This window comes from Leucopleurus acutus (assembly GCF_964270905.1).
Source record: "Leucopleurus acutus genome assembly, chromosome: 17".
Lineage (NCBI taxonomy): Eukaryota > Metazoa > Chordata > Mammalia > Artiodactyla > Delphinidae > Leucopleurus > Leucopleurus acutus.
The window spans coordinates 29,647,976-29,669,952 of record NC_139159.1 but is presented as its reverse complement, the minus strand read 5'-3'; the positions used below and the strand labels follow the sequence as shown (position 1 = coordinate 29,669,952).

General features: G+C 38.3%; 1 protein-coding gene across 1 annotated transcript in view; it reads left to right on the top strand.

The window, feature by feature from the left end:
- CNGB3 (cyclic nucleotide gated channel subunit beta 3) overlaps positions 1 to 21,977 on the top strand; it is a gene marked incomplete at both ends in the record, with an annotated part of 148,181 nt that overhangs the window by 59,183 nt on the left and 67,021 nt on the right. The window contains 3 exon segments of the mRNA XM_082858993.1: positions 14,191 to 14,345; positions 16,093 to 16,221; positions 17,103 to 17,311. Of these exon segments, the coding sequence (XP_082715119.1) occupies positions 14,191 to 14,345; positions 16,093 to 16,221; positions 17,103 to 17,311 (493 nt within the window).

Here is a 21,977-nt window from a genome sequence, read left to right as displayed (position 1 = left end):
GAAGAGGAGTAAGGGGATAGGCGAAATAATTGAAGGGGATTAAGAGGTACAAACTTTGTTATAAAATAAATAAGTCATGGGGATGTAATACACAGAATAAGGAATATATTGTATTAAAAATATACAATAGGGCTTCCCTGGTGGCGCAGTGGTTGAGAGTCCGCCTGCCAATGCAGGGGACGCGGGTTTGTGCCCCAGTCCGGGAAGATCTCACATGCTGCAGAGCGGCTGGGCCCGTGAGCCATGGCCACTGAGCCTGAGCACCTGGAGCCTGTGCTCCGCAACAGGAGAGGCCACAACAGTGAGAGGCCTGCGTACCGCAAAATAAATAAATAAATAAAAATATAAAATAAAAATGTACAATAATATTGTATTAATTTTAAATGGTGACATCTGGTAACTAGACTTATCATGGTGATCATCTCATATGTAAATGTTGAATCACTATGTTGTACACCTGAAACTAATATAATATTGTATGTCAGTTACACTTTAATTTTTAAAAAGCTGATCAAAACTACACACAAGCCACCAGGGTTCAGACTTCTGTTCAACAGTCCTGTACCCCAGTGTGCAGAATCATAACCTAACTCCACTTATTTGATGATCAGCACCCTGAATTCTCCTCCCTAGTCTGCCTAGTCTGATTTATTTCTGTGCTATTTTCAGTTTCTCTGAGGCTCTCTTGTGATTTTGCTTCATTGACTCAGACAGTCTTGGTTTCTCTCTTTCTATAAATTACCTTTCTTCACACTTAAATTATTGAATTGCTCCAGAGGGAAGCCCTTCCTGCCAGGAGCTCTCCACTGGCATCCTTATGGAGGAAACCAATCTCTGCATCATGAGCTTCTGTTCCATCCTCAGGCCGCAGCAACATGTACTGCTGCTAAAACAATTACAAATATGCCTCAAGGTAATTGACATTTTTGAGGGGGGAGTTGAAATTGTTCTACACTATCTTTGTCACACCTGCCTCTTGCTATCCACGGTCTCATTCCCAATTTACTCATAGCAGAAGAAGTCAGAACCCAAAACACTCATCTTCCATTGTTTAGTAATGATTGGAATTACTGTGCCTTAAGGAAAGGAAACCAAGCCTTGTCCTTTCTCTAGATTTTGTCCTCTCTGATGCAGTAAAACTAACTGGGTGCAGATTTCTACTTAGGGAATATTTTCACTTAAGATTAGTAGGTGGATGAGTAGATCCACAGTCTGCCCTGAAGAATAGCATATCTCTCTTCAGCATGTGGCTTCAAAATTTAGATTCAGGGGAAAGTTGGAGAATGTACTTTAGTCTCAAGGCCTAAACTGAATTTCTCAACATAGCTTTTATCGGAGCTCTATATTCTCCACCAGGAAAAAATCCCAACTCCTTCATCTGCTTCCTCTTTTTAAACTATTTTACCTTTTAAATTATATTCCTAGCATCAGAGGAAGAGGCCTCCATACAACACCTGATATGAATATTGAATTTACTGCTTTATAAGCAAGTCAGAGCTATGCTTAGAAGATTAAGTCTTCCTGAGCAAAGCAAAGAGCTGCTCTTACATAAGGTTTGACACCATGGAGTTCAAGAAAAATTCATTTTCCCTTAGAAATTGCTAAGTCTTCTAATATTTTCTAGAAATTTCTAGTATCCAGTAGTGCCAATGAGAAATCTCATGCCAATCTAATGCTTCTTTATTTATAGGTAATTTTTTCCACCTCTGGAAGCTTTTAGTATTTTTCTCTTTAATCTTAATGTTCTGAGATTTAAACAGTTTGCTAGGTTTGGGTTTTCTCTTACTTATCTCACTCACATTTGGTGACCTTTTTAAATCTAAAGACTTGTGCATTTCTTCAGCTCTATAAAAAAGGTTTCTCTATAGTTTTAATTAATTTATCTCCTTCTTTTTCTCTATTCTCTCCTTTGGGAACTTATCTAGCTTTTGTTAGAACTTCTAGATCTATGTTTCATGTCTTACTTACCTTTTTTACCATCAACCCTCTTACCACGTCTTGCATGCTTTTATATTTCCTGTCCTTCTGTGTTATATTCTGGGAGAATTCTTCAGCTTACTAATTCTCTCTTCAGTTTTGTCCATTCTGTAATTTAGCTAATCTCATAAATTTTTTTGTTTTTATTGTTGTTGTTATTTTATTTTTGATTTTGGGATGGTTAAAATTTTTATCTCCAAGTCTCTAGTTGATTGTCTTTCACAATTAACATTCTAATAACATAAAATAGATTCCCTCTCTTATCTCCATGAAGATATAAATCTTTTATAAAAATTATTGTCTGTTTTGTTCATTTCCTCAGGTATTAGTTTTTGTTTTCTTTAATGCTTCTCATAGTGCTGATTTTGCACAATTGTTTGACAATCTTTGGCTTGTGTGATCATCATTGTATTGAAATTCTCCATAACTTCAGTAGATCAGCTGTATACTGTAGACCACAGTAGATCAGCTGTGGTCTACCTTACGGATGGAAGTATTTTATAATCAACATTGTTTACTATCAGCACATAGTGACAATAAAAAGACTGACTTTTAGTTATGTATATTTTTTTTAATTCTCTGCAGACATTGCCCCCCTTAATTGCTGTCACCTGGGGAAGATCAGTCCCACTAAACCCTCTCTCACTCTACCTCCTCAATTCATCCCACCACGTGATAAGCCATTGCTATGGATTCTGTTCCATTTACTGTCTTCTTTCTACAGTGATTGTGGGGGAAAGCATTGCTAAGAAAAAAATAGATAAGCAACAAGGATTACAGTAAAACACTATGAATTATACCCAATATCTTGTAATAACCTATAATGGAATATCTGAAATTACATCAGCCAAAAACCTGAATCACTATGCTGTACACCTGAAGCTAACACAATTTTGTAAATAAACTATACTTTAATTTAAAAATTGCTAAGGGTATAACACTAACTCATTGTCTGGGCATATAGTCCCCTACTCCCTCTGAGTTTTGCCAAACACCTGGGATACAGCTCTGCTTCTCCAGTCCAAAGCCCATATTACTGCCCCACCCTAGAGACAATTGCTTCTGCTTTCATCCACTCCATGCAGACTTGGTGAGAAAGAAGTCAACCTACTTCACTTACTGTGAACATTGTTCCTCATATAATCACCCTAATGGTAGACTGTGGCTCTTGAACCACCCTCTTCAAGGGTAGAGTACTTCCAGAACCCTTCTCACTTTGCAAGAAACATCTGTGAGTGTTTTAGGTAGTGGTTTTCTTCATTAATAATAACAACAGTGGCCTGTTCTAAGAGCTTCACAATTTGTGAGAATTTTTGAGAATTAAATGAGTTAATGAGTACATGAAGCCATGTACCTTCTGTCACTAAGAAACTTCTCACATTTCCTATTTTCCAGCTAACAATTTCCTGTTTTCCATCACTGTAGATTTTCTTAATTATCTTTTCTGTCATTTATAGAGATTTATGGCATTCAGCCTATTTTCTTGATCTAATTTTTTATCTGCTTCTTAAAATAGCTTTACCCTTTTTTTTCTAGATATGTAAGCATTCTGTAATAGTCTGCTCAGGCTGTCATAACAAAATACCACAGACTGGGCAGCTTAAACAACAGAAATTTATTTTCTTACAGTTCTGGAAGCTAGAAGTCCAGATCAAAGGACTGTCATAGTTTGTAAAGACTTCTTTTCTTGGCTTATAGACAGCTACCTTCTTATTATGTCCTCACTTGGCCTTTCTTCTGTAAATGTACAGAGAGAGGGAGAGAGCTCTCTGGTGTCTCTTCCTCTTCTTATAAGGACACCAATCCTGTTGGATTAGGATCTCACTCTTATGACCCTATTTAACTTTAATTACCTTCTTAAAGGTCCCATCTCCAAATAGTCACATTGGGGGTTATGATATCAACATATGAATTTGGGGGGGACAATATTCAGTCCATAGCACATTCTAACAGATCAATTCTTAAAGAAAAGAGCAATTTACTCAGAGGAAGCTAATAAGTAAGAACAAATGTAAGGGCACATGTAAAATGAAAGAGAGGGCTATTAACTAAAGAATCTTCAAAGTGAATACAGAGTATGGTATCTTTCCTGATGAAAACTAGTGTGCAAAAATATCTGTAGCATAAATGAATGTGACATTCAAAATGCATCTCAACTTCCCAAGACACCAATTTTCAGGAACATTTGTGAACATATTCTTTAACTCATTCAGTCTGGTATTGTATAAAATAAATTATATAGTTGTTGCTTACTTTACTCTCAAACCTGAAATTCTTTAGGGAATTTAAGATGTTTATTGAAATGAAATGTATTAGTATTAAGACTATTTCATGTTGATATTGATATGCTATAAAAGAAATCCAAATTCTCTTTCCAGTTGGGTAAAGATTTGGAAAGGGTTACTCTTCTTATGTTGTTGATGTGTTTGTATGTGTATATGTGTGCATATACGTGTACATATGGGACTTACAGATATAAATTTAAAATCTATGTGGCAATATTTTTGTAACTTTTTGGTGACTTTAGTCTTAAGTAGTCACTTAACTTTTAACAAACTTAGGCACCACCACACTTATTATGGACCATTAGAATGTGATTCATAACAATAAAAATAAGTGTTATGTACACAACCTCCAGCACTTACAGATTAACAGAAGAAGAGATCTAGAGAGTAGACTGCTGGAAGAGGTTTGCAAACAAGATTTGTAGCCATAAATGTATCATAGGCTGTCCTACACAGATCAAGAATAATTTAGGTTAGGAACTTGTGGATCGTAATATCCATATGTACATTATCATATGTACAAATTAATGTTTACAAACTATACCATATGTAGAAATGAAATGTGACAAGCAACTCAAAGTTTTCACAGTATTTAGAGGTAAATGTGAGAAGACAGCAAAGTGAGAATTGGTTAAGTTATATATTAATGACCCAAGTTTTTGCTTAAAATTTGTAGGTTTTATGATAGAGCACAAGATACATTGATAAAAATCAGAATTTTGTGCAAATTTCAAGTATTTTTGTTCAGAAATTTAATCCTACAAAAATTTTCACTTATTCAAATCAGATTTCTTTTCTTCAAATGTAACTTTTGAGGACATCTCTCTGAATTTATCATTAATTAATACAAATACAAGACTGAAAAAACTGACCTGCTCCTCTCCCCATCCCAAACTTCCCAAATTAGAAAATAATATTCTTTTTTATTGAAATATAGTTGATGTACAATATTATGTTATTTTTAAATATACTACATGGAGATTTGACATTTTCATAAATTATGAAATGATCACCACCATAAGTCTGGTAGCCATCTGTCCCCTGATAAAGTTATTAAATATTATTGACCATATTTATTATGATGTATATTACATCATGTGTCTTATTTATATTATAACTGGAAGTCTGTACCTCTTAATCCCTTTCATCAGTTTTACCTACCCCTACCTTTTCCCTTCTGGCAACCACCCATTTGTTCTATGTATCTATATAGCCTGTTATACTTTTGTTTTATTTATTTGTTTTTAGAATCCACATATAATTGGGATCATACATTATTTGTCTTCTTCTAGCTGATTTATCTCACTTAGGGTAATGCTCTAGATCCATCCATGTTGTAAAAAATGCCAATATTTTATTATTTTTAAGGCTGAATAATATTATATTTTATATATATATGCCACATCTTCTTTATCCATTTGTCTACCAATGGACACTTAGGTTGCTTCAATATCTTGGCTACTGTAAATAGTGCTACAATATACATTGTTGTGCATATACCTTTTCCAATTAGTGTTTTATTTTCTTTGGGCAAATACCCAGAAGTGGATTCTCTTGATCATATGGTAGTTCTATTTTTAACTTTTTGAGAAACCTCTTACTGTTTTCCATAGTGGCTGCATCAATTTACACTTTCACAAACAGTGCATGAGGTTTCCCTTTTCTCCACATCCTCACATACTCCTGTAATTTTTTAATAGCCATTGTGATGGGTGTGAGGTGATATCTCATTGTGGATTTGATTTGGAGTTCCCTGATGATTACTAACGTTGAGCAACTTTTCATGTGTCTTTTGGTTATCTGTATGTCTTCTTTAGAAAAATGTCTATTCAGATCCTACACCCATTTCTTAATCAGGTTTTTTTGTTTTTATGATGTTGAGCTGTATGAGCTCATTGTATAGTTTGGATATTAATCCCTTACTGCATATATTGTTTGCAAATATATTCTCCCCATCAGTAAGCTGGATTTTTATTTTGTTGCTAGTTTCCTTTCCTGTGCAAAAGCTTTGTAGTTCAATGTAATCGCATCTGTTTATTTTTGCTTTTGTTCTCCTTGCCTGAGGAGACAGATCCAAAAAATATTGCTAAAACCAATGTCAAAGGGCATGCTGCTTATGTTTTCTTCCAGGAGTTTTGTAGTTTCAGGTCTTACATTTAATTCTTTAATACATTATGAGTTTATTTTTGTATATGGTGTGGGGAAGTAGTGCAGTTTGATTCTTTTGCATGTAGCTGTCCAGTTTTCCCGATACCATTTATGGAAGAGTTTTCCATTGTATAGTCTTGTTTCCATTGTCGTATTTAATTGACCATATATATGTGGGTTTATTTCTGGAGTCTTTATTTCGTTCCATTGTTCTATGTGTGTGTTTTTGGTCAGTACCATAATGTTTTTATTACACTAGCTTTGTTACAAAGTTTGAAATCAGAAAGCATGATAAATTCATCATTTCTCTTTTTCAGGATTGCTTTGGCTATTAGAGATCTTTTGTGTTTCCATACAAATTTTAGAATGATTTCTTCTAGTTCTGTGAAAAATGACATTGATATTTTGAGTACCAGATTTTTGCCTCCTTGGTAGGATTTTTTTCATGGGTATTTTTTTTTTTTTTTTGGATGCAGTAGTGACTGGGATTGTTTTCTTAATTCTCTTTCTGATAGTTCATTATTAGTGTTTAGAAATGCAACAGATTTTTGTATATTAATTATGTATCCTACAACTTTACTGAATTCATTCATTAGTTCTAATAGTTTTTTGCTGGTGTCAAAGATTTTCTATATATATTACCATGTCATTTTCAAATAGTGACAGTTTTACTTCTTCCTTTCAAATTTGAAAGCTTTTAATTTATTTCTTGTCTGATTGCTGTGACTAAGACTTCCAATACTATGTTGAATAAAAGTGGCAAGAGTATACTTATCGTGTTCCTGAACTTAGAGGAAAGGCTTTCAGCTTTTCACCATTGAGTAAGATGTTGGCTGTGGATTTGTCATACATGGCCTTTTTCATGTTGAGGTATGTTCCTTCTTTACCCACTTTGTTGAGAGTTTTTATCATAAATATCTTGTCCTGGACAAGATGGGATCATTGGGATTTTTTAGTACAGACTCACTTTCATTATTGATAATTGGTCTGTTCATATTTATCTATTTCTTCTTGATTCACTCTTGGAAGATCGTACATTTCTAGGAATTTATCCATTTCTTCCAGATTTTTTATTTTATTGGTGTATAATTGCTCATGTTATGATCCTTTGTATTTCTGCAGTATCAAAGGAAACTTCTTTCATTTCTGATTTTATTTATTTTATTTTATTTTATTTATTCTGATTTTATTTATTTATTTCTCTTTATTTCTTGATGAGTCTGGCTAAAGGTTTGTCAATTTTGTTTATTTTTTCAAAGAACCAGCTCTTAGTTTCATTGATCTTTTCTATTTTATTTATTTATTTATTTATTTATTTATTTATTTATTTATTTATTTATTTTTGGTCTCTCATTTATTTCTGCTCAGAACTTTATTATTCCCTTCATTCTAACTTTGAGCTTTGGTTGTTCTTGTTTTTTCTAGTTCTTTAGATTTAAGGATAGAGTGTTATGTGAGATTTTTCTTGCTTTCTGAGGTAGGTCTGTATCTCTATAAACTTCCCTCTTAGAACTTGCTTTTGCTGCCTCCCATTAATTTTGGAATGTTGTGTTTTCATTTACATTTGTCTTCAGGTATTTTTTTATTTTCTCTTGGATATTTTTATTGACCCATTGGTTGTTTAGTAGCATATTGTTTCGACTACAAGTGTTTGTGTGTTTTGCATTTTTTAAAATTGTAGTTGATTTCTAGTCTTATACTGTTGTGGTCACCAGAGATATATGCTCTAAGCGTGCCCCATGTGGGCTGTGAGCCCCCGTCTGTTGTGGTAGGTCTGACTTCTGTGGGCACGCTGTTAAGCAAGGCTTTCCCCAGCCCACTTGACTGCAAGGCCTTGCTTCATGCAGTGACTGTGGCCCAGTGTTAGGTGGGGCACGTCCCCTCATGCCTGGCTGCTAAGCCTGGGGTCATGGGGCCACAAGACTAGTACCAGCCTGCCAGTGGTCACAGCCAGATCCGTTCATGGATAAGAGGCAGTGGGTCTGGTGCCAGTCCACTGGTAGGCAGGTAAGCCCCCAGTGCTAATATGCTAGAGGGAGGATTCCTAAATGACACTTTCCAGCACCAGTGTCCACACAGTGCAACAAGCTCCCGAAACGGGCTGCAGCCAGCATTTCCATCCCCAGGGGGAGGCCCAGTTGCCTCCTGCCTCTCCAGGAGGCTTTTCAAGATGAGCAAGGGGATCTGACCCACGTTCCTCTTAAACTATTGCCTCTGTGCTAAGACACGTAGAGAGTGAGATTTTACATGCACCTGTTTAGAGCAGAGTCATTGTTTCCTGTAGTCTTCTGACTCTCCCAAACATAAGCCCCACTGGTTTTCAAAGCTGGACACTACAGGGGTTCATCTCCCCAATGCAGGACCACCAGTCTGAAGAGCCCAATTTGGGGTTCAGATCCCTCACTCCTTGGGGAGGACCTCTGTGACTGTGATATTCCTCCCATTTGTGGATCACTGACCCAGGAATGTGGGTCCTGAATATACCATGTCTCCACCCCTCCTACCCATCTTGTTGTGGTCCCATCTTTATATCTTTAATTGTAAAATTATTTCTGCTAGTCTTCAGGTCTTTCTCATACATAGTTGCTCTGTTAGATAGTTGCTCTGTTAGATAGTTGCTCTGTTAGATAGTTGCTCAAAGATAGTTGTAATTTGGATGTGCCTGTGGGAGGAGGTGAATTCAGGGTCTCCCTACTCCTCCATTTTGGTCACACCTTTCCTGGAGTATAATTTTCTTTACCTAATTCCTGTCTGTTATTCAAGAAAGAAATAGCAGGTTTTAAAGACTTTGACCAACTGGAATTTTTTAAATGAGTTAAGTCATTGAAAAATGAATTAATTCTTAATTAGGCATTAATTAAGAAGAATCTAGCAAAGTTTGCAAAAGCCAAAAATTATTCAAGAAGATCTTATTATAAGAAATAAATACTTCTTTTAAATGAATTTAGGAACTAATGAATGGAAATCTAAAATATTATTTAGAGAACAAAGGCAGGTTCTAAGTACTTCTTTTACAAAATACTTGTTAAGACAAATGAAGAGAAAAATGACAAAATTTGATGACATTACAATTTTCCCCAACGAATTTTCTTAAAAATGAAATCTTACTTGCTAAATTAAAGTCTTCCCCTAGTCCCCATCTTACTCACTTTGTATACTGACTTCTTTTGTCAAACTCTTACCTTCCCCAACTTCTGCGATATTTTTCTCTCTCAGCTTTACCTCTATCACTGCTACTTCTCGGTTCCTTTACTTGTGCTACTCCTTAAATATCAGCAAATTCCAAGGTTATGGCCTTGGAACACAGTATATAATATTGGATTATTGTTACTTTTCCAAAACTTCTATCTGCTGGTACCCCTCATTTGCTTAATATTCTCTATTGGTTCCCTTTAGCCCATAGGTCAATGTTTAAACTCCTAAGCAGATCATACAGGAACCATCATAAGCTGACCCCACTCACCTTTCCAGACCTAACCACTATCACTTCAGACACACCCCACCACCTGGTGCCCTCCACATACACACTGTCTTCCAGTCACGCCAAAATACTTGCTGAACAAGTCACATTTTTTTCACATCTTTGAACATATTGTTCTCAAGTTCTGGAAGGCCCTTATTTCATTTTTCTGTCAAAGACCTTCTAATCCTTCCAGACTTAGGATGCTTTCTCTGTGAAGCCACTCCTTGATACCCCAGGCCAAGTTCAGTGTGAGCATAGCATTTTGTACATATTTTTATTACTTATTATTAGCTACTTATTTACATCCTTGCCTCCCCCATTAAACTATGAACATCCATAGAGCTAGTATCTGTTTAACTTATCTTTCTATTTCCAGAACAAAAAGTAGAAACTCAATAACTGTTTGATGGATGAATAAACTTCTAAGCAGACAAAGATTTTTAAGCAGAAATTTATTAAATGATATAAATGACAACACATCTTACTCAGAAAAAAAGGTTTTCTTGGTTTTGTAGACTGAATGTCCTCCTATTCCTGTATTGTGTACGATGTATCAGATTTTCTTCCACTGCAGCTCCATCTTCTCCATTCTTGAATGGTTTATAGAGGTCTTAGTGGTACACACTTGAAGAATCTTGATGCTGAAGCAGGGCTTTAGACATTTGAAAGAGGTATAAGTTATACTATGATAATTATAAGGAGAGAGAGAAAGATACCAATGGTTGGGGAATTTGTAAACAACTAGATTTATTATATATTTGTGGATCTGGTGGATAATGGATATTAGTGGAGAGGGGCTCTTTAAATGGAATCCACAGGTTACCCGTTTCCAATGTGAACTGCATGGGTTCCAGTTTGGAAGTGAGATGGAAAGGGCAAATATGGATTTGAGGAGGTGAGAACGTATAGAACTTATGGGGGCCCATGTAGACCCAGTGTCATACTCAGAAGGAAGGTAGAGAGTGAGTTAGAGCTTTGAGGAAAAGCTGTGAGGAAACTTAGATCATTATGAAGTATACTAGTTTATACAGTAAGTCCCCTACCTATGAACTTTCAAGTTGTAAACTTTCAAAGACATGAACATATGTTCACATGTCCAATCATTTAAGTTAGTTCATGTGTCTGGCGTACATTGTCACATGCATGCATTCTCTACAAGTGGTTGTGCTTTTGTGTATTTTAGTATACAGTATTATATAGAGTACAGTAGTACAGTATCTTTATTTCAAGCCCAGGCTGTCTGGAAGCAAACGTAAAAGCAGCAGTGATGTAGCTGTTACTGCTAAGAAGTACCAAGCAATAATGATGGAAACAAAAGTGAAAATAACTGAGAGAGGAGAGTGAGGTGAAAAGATGGTAGACATCGCTCACTTTTATAACATAAATCATTCAACCATCAGCATGATTCTAAAGAACAAGGACAAGGTCATGGAACATGTGAAGTCTGCTGTGCCAATGATGCTGACAATAATATTGAAGAATCGTGGAAAAGTGACGGAGGAGATGGAGAAACTTCTCCATCCTGTGGACGCAGGATCAGCATCAGCATTGAGTCCTGCTCAGCTTAATGCTGTTTCAAGAGAAAGCTAAAAGCCTTTATGAAGACTTGAAGAAGAAACACAGTGCAGTATCAGAGGGCACATCTTTTAATGCCAGCCATGGCTGGTTTTATCGATTCAAGACTAGAGCCAACATTCACAACATAAAAGTAAGTGGCAAAAAAAAAAAAAAAAAAGTAAGTGGCAAGGCAGTGAGTGCAGATACGGTAGCTGCCCAGGAATTTCCTGAAATGCTTCAAGAAATTATTGATGAAGGCACGTATTTGCCCAAGCAGGTTTTTAATGTGAATGTGGCAGGACTGTGCTGGAAGGGGCTACCAGACCAAAGTTACATCAATAAGGAGGAAAAGTTGATGCCACTCTATAAAGCAGCAAAGGATAGGCTAATTCTGTTGTTTGGTGGCAATACTTCTGGTGATATGAAGCTGAAGCCTCTCTTAGTTTATCATTCAGAGAACCCAGGAGCCCTTAAAAACATAGCCAAGGGCTCTCTTCCTGTTGTGTGGAAGAGTAACTCCAAAGTCCAGGTTGCACAGGCCATTTTCCAGGATTAGTTTTTCCACCCTTTATCCCAGAGGTAAAGTAATATTGCTTGGAGAAGGATGTCCCATTCAACATTCTTTTGCTGCTGGACAATGCTCCGGGCCACCTCCCATTCATGGATGACTTTCATCCCAGCGTCAAAGTAGTGAATCTGCCACTGAATATTTCGTCGTTCATCCAACCCATGGACCAGGGAGTTATAAGGACTTTCAAGAAATATTTATGTCACACTTTTTATCAGGCAGTAAAGGTGAGTGACAAATCAGGAACAATCTTGTGACAATTTTGGAAGGACAATAACATCTACGAGGCCATAAAAAAAACCATTGACTTTGCTTGGCATGAGGTTACAGCCGTCACCATGAATGGGGTTTGGAAGAACCTTTGCCCGCAGTTTGGTCATGATTTTTGTGGATTTGAGAAGGTGGATGAGGAATCCAAAGAGGTCTTCAGCAACTTAGTGACTCTCAGTGAGAAGCTGGAGCTAGATCTGCAAGAGGACAATTTCACTGATCTCCTTGCTGTGCAACACAAGGAGCTTACTAATGAAGACCTGGTGGAATTGGAGGCCCAGAGGAAGGACAAAGAGAGACAAGAGGAAGAAGAAGTAACTGAAGAATGAAAGAGATTCACGATGCAGGGAATGGCAAGGGGATTTTCTTTATTTGAGGAGTCACTGTTAGTTTTTGAGGCACAGGACCCGAACATAGAATGGTACATGAAGGTTGCAGCAGCCATTCAGAATGCAATCCAGTGCTACTGTGTCATTTATGATGAGAAAAAAAGAGCTACTACCCAGACATCACTGGATAATTTTTTCAAAAGGGTAGATAGAATTGAATCCAGCGAGGAACCAGAACATGTGCTATCAATGGCAGGCATGAGTGAAACTGCAGCTTGCCCTGTGTCTCCTGTTGCTGATGATCCTTCAGCTCTACCATCTCCCACCTCCTCTCCCTCCTCCAGTCAGTAACTCTTCTTGCCTGTTCACTCGATGCCAGCCCCTGGATGCCAGCTGATGTACTGTACTGCTGTACTTTTCAAGGTACTGTACTGTAAAACTGTAAATGTTTTCTTTATTTTTTTGTTTGTTTTTAATGTATTATTTGTGTGAAAAAAAAGTATTATAAACCTAATACAGGACAGTACTATATAGCCAATTGTGTTAGTTGAGTACCTAGGCTAACTTTGTTGAACTTATGAACAAATTGGACTTACGAACATGCTCTTGGAATGGAACTCGTTCGTATGTAGGTGACTTACTTTATGTTATGCTTTATGTGTTTTCTTAGAAGGGAAGTTCATTAAAGCACACTAGATATATTAGTTTTCTACTGCTGAATAACAAATTATGGCAATTTTAGAGACCTAAAACAACACCAATTTACAAGCTCACAGTTCCATATATCAGAAGTCTGGGTGGGCTTGGCTGGGTTCCCTGCTTAAGGTCTTACACAGCTGATATCAAGGTGTCAGCCAGGCCTGGCTGGGTTCTTACCTGGAGGCACCAAAGAAGAATCTCCTTCTAATCTCATTCAAATTATTGGCAAAATGCAGTTTTTTATGGTTGCAGGACTGAGGTCCTTGTTTCCTTGTTAACTAGCCAGGGATCACTCTCAGCTCCTAGAGGCCTCATGCAATTCTTATCAGGGGACCCTTTTCTCCTTCAAAGCCCAAAATGGAGAATTTCTCTCAAGTAAAGTTCCGCTTGTGCTTCAAATCTCTGACTTTTTCTTCTGTCACCATCTGGAGAAACTCTCTGCTTTTAAAGGGCTCATTTGGTTACATCAGGCCCAGCTATATAATTTCCTTATCTTAAAATCAACTGAGCCACATAACACAACTAATTACAGGAGTAAAATCCACCATATTAATTTTCCCTGGGATCATGCAAGACATGTACACAAAGGAGCCATCTTACAACTCTGCCTATTTTGTCAACTATAGCTTTTTTTCTTCTCACTATACAGTCTAATGGCAGAACCACAGTCAAGAATACTCCTTTGCTATTTCCAGATTCTAATTTTTCAATGGAAAATCTGTATTGCATGAGCACTATTTCCATCAAATTTAATGCTTAAGTTGTTCTATCCAATTGCAGAAAGGAGCAGTTAATAATCTTGGGTATATAAGGAAGGTGAAGAGACTTAATCCCTTCCCTGTATGTTTCTCCTCATGGGTCCAACTCGGTCACCTTTTTTTTCTTCTCATTTAGTCCAAAAAGCAAACCACTTGGAGCCCCTGTTATTAATGAGTATGCCGATGCCCAGCTACACAACCTAGTGAGGAGATTGCGTCAAAGAACAGATTTCTACAAGAGAAAGTTGGTGGAAGGTGATATGTCCTCACCTGAAGGCAGCCCCCAAACTGGTGAGCAGTGTGAACTCAAAGTACCAGGAAGAAGGAGGTTATGAGTGGACATGTATTTTGCAAATGTTTTAGTTTGGGGTTCCCCAAAAGCCAACCCCAAGACAATGATTTAGCTATAAATATTTTATATTGAGGGTGCTCCAGGAGGTGAGGGTGGGCAAGAGAGACAGAGAAGGGAGTTAAGACAATAAAGGTGTGTTAATGAAGCGTTACTGCTGTGGGCCACTGGGGCTTGAGCCAGCTGAAAATCTGTGTGGATGACACATCAGAATTATCCTGAAGGAAGAGGAAGCTGGGGTATCAACCCATCAACTCCTGTCCTTCGTTGGCTGAGGGTTGCTGCTGGGGAATGTTGCTAATACTCCAGCATTTTAAGCAAGGCAGCTGGGAGAAATCCCCAAGGCAGAGAGATGCAGGAGCCTTCTGCACATGACCTCTGGCCCACAGAATATGCACAGGCCAACAAAAATATCTGTTATAGAAAGTTTTATTGTAAATATTAATTAATAATACCCATAATAAACAAAGCACTTATAATAAGAATACAAGAATACTACCTGAGTACACAACACAGCAAAGGACATCAGTGAACTAGTCACATAAGGAGAGAGACAATTATCAGTCTATCTAATAATTACAGAAATGTGCTTATGAAAAATTAATAAGTACAATAAAGTAGAGCACAAAAGTGATATATACATCATATATACATAGATACATGGTGTATATATGTATATATAGTATATATACATATATATACCATAATTACATCTATATAAAATGTTTATAGCCCGCGCACCGCGATGAAGAGTGGCCCCCACTCGCCGCAACTAGAGAAAGCCCTTGCACAGAAACAAAGACCCTACACAGCCAAAAATAAATTAATTAATTAATTAATTTGTAAAAAATCTTTAATAAAATAATGTTTATAAATGTATAGAAAAAGTAGAGAAGAAAGTGTGTTGTTTAATAACAGATAAATAAAAACAAAATTGTTAATTGCATAGGATGGAGTTGAAGATTTCCTTATAATTCTGTAGGAAGAAAGTTGGATTTTCAAAATAAACTATGTATTATATATAGTTTCTTTTTAAAGAGAAGGGTCTAACATATAGTCATTATAGCTTGATAAAGATTTGTTGAAAAGAATATTTTGAGCTTTACTTACCCATAACTGGAAGGATATAAATGAAGCTAAAGAAGCAAGAAACTAGGGGACTTCCCTGGTGGTCCAGTGGTTAAGGCTCTGCCTTCCAATGCAGGGGGTGCCGGTTCAATCCCTGGTCAGGAAGCTGAGTCCCACATGCTTTGCGGCCAAAAAACCAAAACATAAAACAGAAGCAATATTGTAACAAATTCAATAAAGACTTAAAATTAAAAAAAGCATGAAACTGAAACCTGTGGAATGGTGCACATTGTAATGTTTCTGTTCAATGTAAGTCCAAAGCACTTACTATTTATGTTCCAAAATATGTGGGAATGAAACTTGTATTTAAAATATCCTATTTGTAACATCTTTAGGACACTTAATTTAAACTTTAACCTGCTATTTATTTCCAACTTTTGATGTTTTCATTACTTGGATATTTTCACAAATGGCAATATTTTAAATGTCATGAAATGCCTCATCTGCCTGTATTGAGAGGGGAAGATTTTGGAATGTTTTGATTCCAAGAAATCCAAGCTTTTTTCTCATTAAGCTAACCTAACCTCTTAAAAATGTTTTCATCTCTTTTTTCCTATAAAGCAAAGCCCACAGTTGTATCATCAACACAAGAAAGCAGTGCTAAGCTAAAAGAAGAACATTATCAGAAGGTGCCTCTAACAGAGTACCTAAAGCGAATCAGACTTCCAAAAAGCATAGATTCGTACACAGGTACCATCAAATGGTGGATTATCTCAGTGGGAGGGCTAGCTGTTACCAAGAACCCCCGAAACCCAAAGTCACAGACAGCTTCTATTTTCTCTAGCCAGTGATCTGAACCTATCTAGAAAGCAGAATTTAAACTGTATTATCTGCAATGGGTTGTTTTCCCCTTTCCAGTGAAGATAAGAGATAAAAATATTCTTGTGTGTTTTTAAAATAGTCCAGGGCCTGTCCTGTCCCTAATTAACTTCTAAAAGAAGTCCCAAAGCATTAAGTAATATGTTCACTGAACACCCCCCAAAAAAAATCATTATAAAATGGTTGTCTTCTTCCATGGCTTCACATTGTTAATTAATCCAATTGAACAAAACCCCTCCTACAGCTTCCCTTGGGCAGAGGAAAGCTCTGTGTACAGGGTCATGGACTGCCTTCACTGGCTGATTTGCCCCCTCCCCACTTCAGTCATACCCCTGTGGGCAAGGATGTGGCCTTTGGCTCACAAGCCCTGGGTGACCCTGCAGCTTAATTACCAACCAGCATAAAGCCCTTTGAGTCAGTTCTCCTGGACACGGTACCTCTGACTTTTCCCTGGGTTCCCCTTTCCTCATCTAAATAGTACAGTCACTCATGGGGACAGACTCAGTGGCCATTCTCTGGGAGACAGGAAGAACACTCTTTAATGTCAGAAAAGCTGATAAGGTGACTTATCCCTCGTAAACCCCAGTGCCTCGGCTCTAGGGGCAGAATTGTGCTGAATGTTTTAAACAGAGTCTCTTATACAAATTGCTTATCTCCAGTAGGTAGTGCCCCAACTTTACCAAACTAAGCAACAGAATTATTTTAATGTTTTTTACCTACCATGTGGATTACTCCAGTCTCTATTTTTCTAGATCGATTCTATCTCCTGTGGCTCTTGCTTGTCACCATTGCCTTTAACTGGAACTGCTGGCTTATACCGTTGCGCATCATCTTCCCATATCAAACACCAAACAACGCACGCTACTGGCTTATTACGGACATCATATGTGATGCCATCTACCTTTTCGATTTGCTGTTAATCCAGCCCAGACTCCAGTTTATTAGAAGAGGAGACATAATAGTAAGTAGGGTTTGGGAGAAGCACAAACTGACAAAGGAATATCAGATTGAACTACAAAAAAACAAATTAACAGCATTGTGTTACTTAATGTCTGACTGATTGTCTGCATGTATGAGTCTCTAACCACTGGAACCACCAGTATAATAACAATAATAATAACAACAACAATAACAAAACAACCACTGAGCACTCACCACGTGCTGGGGACCATGCATCTCCCTGTACCTTAGTTTCCTCATTTTAAAAATGGGAATAACAATAGTACCTTCATAATACTGATGAGAAGACTGAATGAATTAATGCAGGTAGGGTGCCTAGAACTGTGTCTGGTGCCTATCTTCTTTTCACTCTTCACTTTCCAGATTCATCACACCTCATTCCTCATCATCAAATGCAGTGTTTGGTCCACTTCAGAAATATCATTCTTACCCTTAGGAGAAATCATCTTCCCCTGGATTTATTCTCACTGTTGAGGGAATTTCAGAGCCAATCCAATCAATCTAAGACAGAAAGAGAAGACTATGTTTTCACAAGTACACATCCAAATCATACAGCCTCTTATATCCTGCACCCTACCCCCGGGCCCTTCCCCAGCTAACTAGAACAATGCTTCCTTTCCAACTGATGTCCACTGTGATATCCTCATCACAGTCGCAGTGAGGGCTGCATGGAACAGTTCCTCCAATGTCAAAGTAGGAAGAGCAGAGCAACCAAGTGTACGGCACCTTGGGTTCATATATGTTTTTGAAGAAGAGAGGTAGTCTCCTTAATCTCCTGAATATTTTCTTTTGAATTTCCAGATGATTTTAAGTTATCAAAAAGCTAAAAGGAGTTTGGGTTATTTTTTTCTTTAAAAAATACTATTTGTGGGCTTCCCTGCTGGCGCAGTGGTTGAGAGTCCGCCTGCCGATGCAGGGGACACGGGTTCGTGCCCCGGTCCAGGAAGATCCCACATGCCGCAGAGCGGCTGGGCCCGTGAGGCATGGCCGCTGAGCCTGTGCATCCAGAGCCTGTGCTCCACAACGGGAGAGACCACAACAGTGAGAGGCCCGCGTACCACAAAAAAAAAAAAAAAATATATATATATATATATATATATATATATATATTATTTGTTGAGGAATGCCCCCTATATTTGAAATCTTTTCTAGGAAGAAATTCTAAAGGCAAGAGCTAAAGCTATAGCAAAAATCTATTCAAAATATTCCTTGTGTGGACTTCAGAGCATTAGTTAACTCACCAGCATGATCCCCTAAGTTCACTGGCAGTTTGATGAATGAAGATGATGTGTACAAATAAGAAATAACACCCAAAAAAGGGGGCACTAATTTCAACCTCCATTAGATGCACAAAGGAGGGAGAAAATCAATATTTGACAAATGGAAAATGACAAAATCAGTAAGGAGAGACTTTTATTTTCAATTTTATAAGAGGTCTTTGCACACATGGAGTGTTAAAACCAAGAAAAATAACCAATAAAAACACACTCAATGGTCTCTATTTAAAATGCATTATCACAAGCTACAAATATAGAGCAGGAACTAATTGCTTTGTTTGTTCAAATGAAGTTTAATGGTTTCTTTAATGTAGAGTAGATAGTTTTAGCCTTTAAACTTGATTACATTTTGCTAAAAGGACTATGCAAGTTGAGTATCCAACCTGAAAGTCTCACTACATTTAGCTATCTATGCAAACTTTGTTTTACACCATCAACTTATTCATTCATTCATTCATTCAACAAACATTTATTAAATACCTATAGTTGACAGATATTCCAGAACTGGAGGATGGAAATATCAATTCCCCAAGGGCTTGAGGGAAAACAGATACCAGATCGAGGTACTAGAGGCCACAACAGAGGGAATTGGGAGGGTTTACAAGTTTTCCACAGCATTTATGTGCAGTATCTTTCTTCTGAGAATTGTGCTGCACAGAGAACAGAACTTTGATTCAAGGGCCAACAAAAGGAGTCTCTTATTTAAAATGTCCTTTATAGACAGCAGGAATAGAGCTGGGAATGACACCATGGACGTTATGTAGATATGAGACTTGCACCCACAACACTTTGCTAAGACTTCCAATCACAATGATCCATGGAAACGCTCAGAGCCTTCTAGTGACCACGTCTATCAGGCCTGTCATTATAGTCAACTGCTTTTGGTCCTTTAGCTACTATTTATAAACTGATCTAGAGAAAATTAACAACTCCCTTCTCTGTGCTCTGCACATTTTACTCACACTTCTGTTATTTAATTGTTAAATAACAATTAAGTTCACTATGATGTAGCAGAAACAAATAGCCCAGGGTCAAATTTCGCCTCTGAAATTAACTTACAGCAATACTTGAGAAAAAAAAATTTACCCTTTCATTGTGTACTATCTTTGTCATCCGTAAAATAGAACTAGTACCACCCACCTCATAAACTTATTGTGAAGATTAAGTAAGACAATGTGAACACCTAGCCTAGGGTCTGGCTTCTAGAAGATGAGCAGTGAATTGCTGACTGAATCAAATGAATGAATGTCCACACACTAACTTCCTCTTGTCTCCTATTTGCATAGGTAGCTCACTTTGCTACCTGATAGTAAGTTTCTTGAGAGTAGGGACAGTATTCAATTTATTTCCCTATTTATCCTAGGAATTCAGAGGGTACACTAAAGAATGTTTAAAGGAGTGAATGAATGGCAGTCTTGGTTCAAGGATTTTCTTCCCTTGAATAACAGTTTAGTTTACCTTGTAGTAGTATTATATAGTATTATTATTTTGAAACATTTTTATCTGTTCTATGTGAAATTATGGATTTTCTATGAATTATTTAAAAGAAGAGGTAAACAATAAATAAATATAATAATACCTTAGATGAGGGTCTTCAAAGACTATCTGTTTGAAAAAGATTTAAGTGCAATTATCATACCCTTTCTAAAGTAAACTTCCTCAGAATAAGTGTTGCCTGCATAATAATGAGACTTAAAAGAGACAGAGAGAATTAAATAGGGTTACATACTAAAATTAAGTGCCTACAGAGAGACCTTCAAGATGGCGGAGGAGTAAGAAGTGGAGACCACCTTCCTCCCCACAAATACATCAGAAATACATCTACATGTGGAACAACTCCTACAGAACACCTACTGAACTCTGGCATAAGACCTCAGACCTCCCAAAAGGCAAGAAACTCCCCACATACCTGGGTAGGGCAAAAGAAAAAAGAAAAAACACAGACAAAAGAATAGGGACGGGGGCTTCCCTGGTGGCGCAGTGGTTGAGAGACAGTCTGCCGGTGCAGGGGACACAGGTTCATGCCCCAGTCCGGGAAGATCCCACATGCCGCGGAGTGGCTGGGCCCGTGAGCCATGGCCACTGAGCCTGCGCGTCCGGAACCTGTGCTCCGCAACGGGAGAGGCCACAACAGTGAGAGGCCCTCGTACCACAAAAAAAAAAAAAAAGAATAGGGACGGGACCTGCACCAGTGGGAGGGAGCTGTGAAGGAGGAAAGGTTTCCACACACTAGGAAGCCCCTTCACCAGCAGAGACAGGGAGTGGAAGATGGGGGAAGCTTCAGAGCCACGGAGGAAAGCACAGCAACAGGGGTGCGGGGGGCAAAGCGGAGAGATTCCCGCACAGAGGATCGGTGCTGACGAGCACTCACCAGCCCAAGAGGCTTGTCTGCTCACCTGCTGGGGTGGGTGGGGGCTGGGAGCTGAGGCTCAGGCTTCAGAGGTCAGATCCCAGGGAGAGGACTGGGGTTGCCTGCGTGAACACAGCCTGAAGGGGGCTAGTGTGCCACAGCTAGCTGGGAGGGAGTCCAGGAAAGAGACCATTGTTTCGGGATGCGTGAGGAGAGGGGATTCAGAACACTGCCTAAACAAACTCCAGAGATGGGCACAAGCTGCAGCTATCAGCGCGGACACCAGAGATGGGCATGAAAAGCTAAGGCTGCTGCTGCAGCCACCAAGAAGTGCAAGCACGAGTCACTATCGACACCTCCCCTCCTGGGAGCCTGTGCAGCCCACCACTGCCAGGGTCCTGTGGTCCAGGGACAACTTCCCCGGGAGAACACACTGCGTGCCTCAGGCTGTTGCAATGTCATGCCGGCCTCTGCCACCACAGACTCACCCCGCATTCCATATCCCTCCCTCCTCCCAGCCTCAGTGCTCCAGAGTCCCCTAATCAGCTTCTACTTTAACCCCGTCCTGTCTTAGTGAAGAACAGATGCCCTCAGACAACCTACAGTCAGAGGCAGGGTCAAATCCAAAGCTGAACCCCAGGAGCTGTGCAAACAAAGAAGAGAAAGGGAAATTTCTCCCAGCAGCTTCAGGAGCAGCGGATTAAATCTTCACAGTCAACTTGATGTACCCTGCATCTCTGGAATAACTGAATAGACGATGAATCATCCCAAAATTGAGGCAGTGGACTTCGGGAGCAATTGTAGACTTGGGGTTTGCTGTCTGCATCTAATTTGTTTCTGGTTTTATGTGTATCTTAGTTTAGTATTTACAGTTTGTTATCATTGGTAGATTTGTTTATTCATTTGGTTGCTCTCTTCCTTTTTTTATATATACTTTTTTTTTTCCTTTTTCTCTTTTTCTGAGAGTGTATGTGTATGCTTTTTGTGTGTTCGTCTGTATGGCTTTGCTTCCACCATTTTTCCTAGGGTTCTGTTGGTCC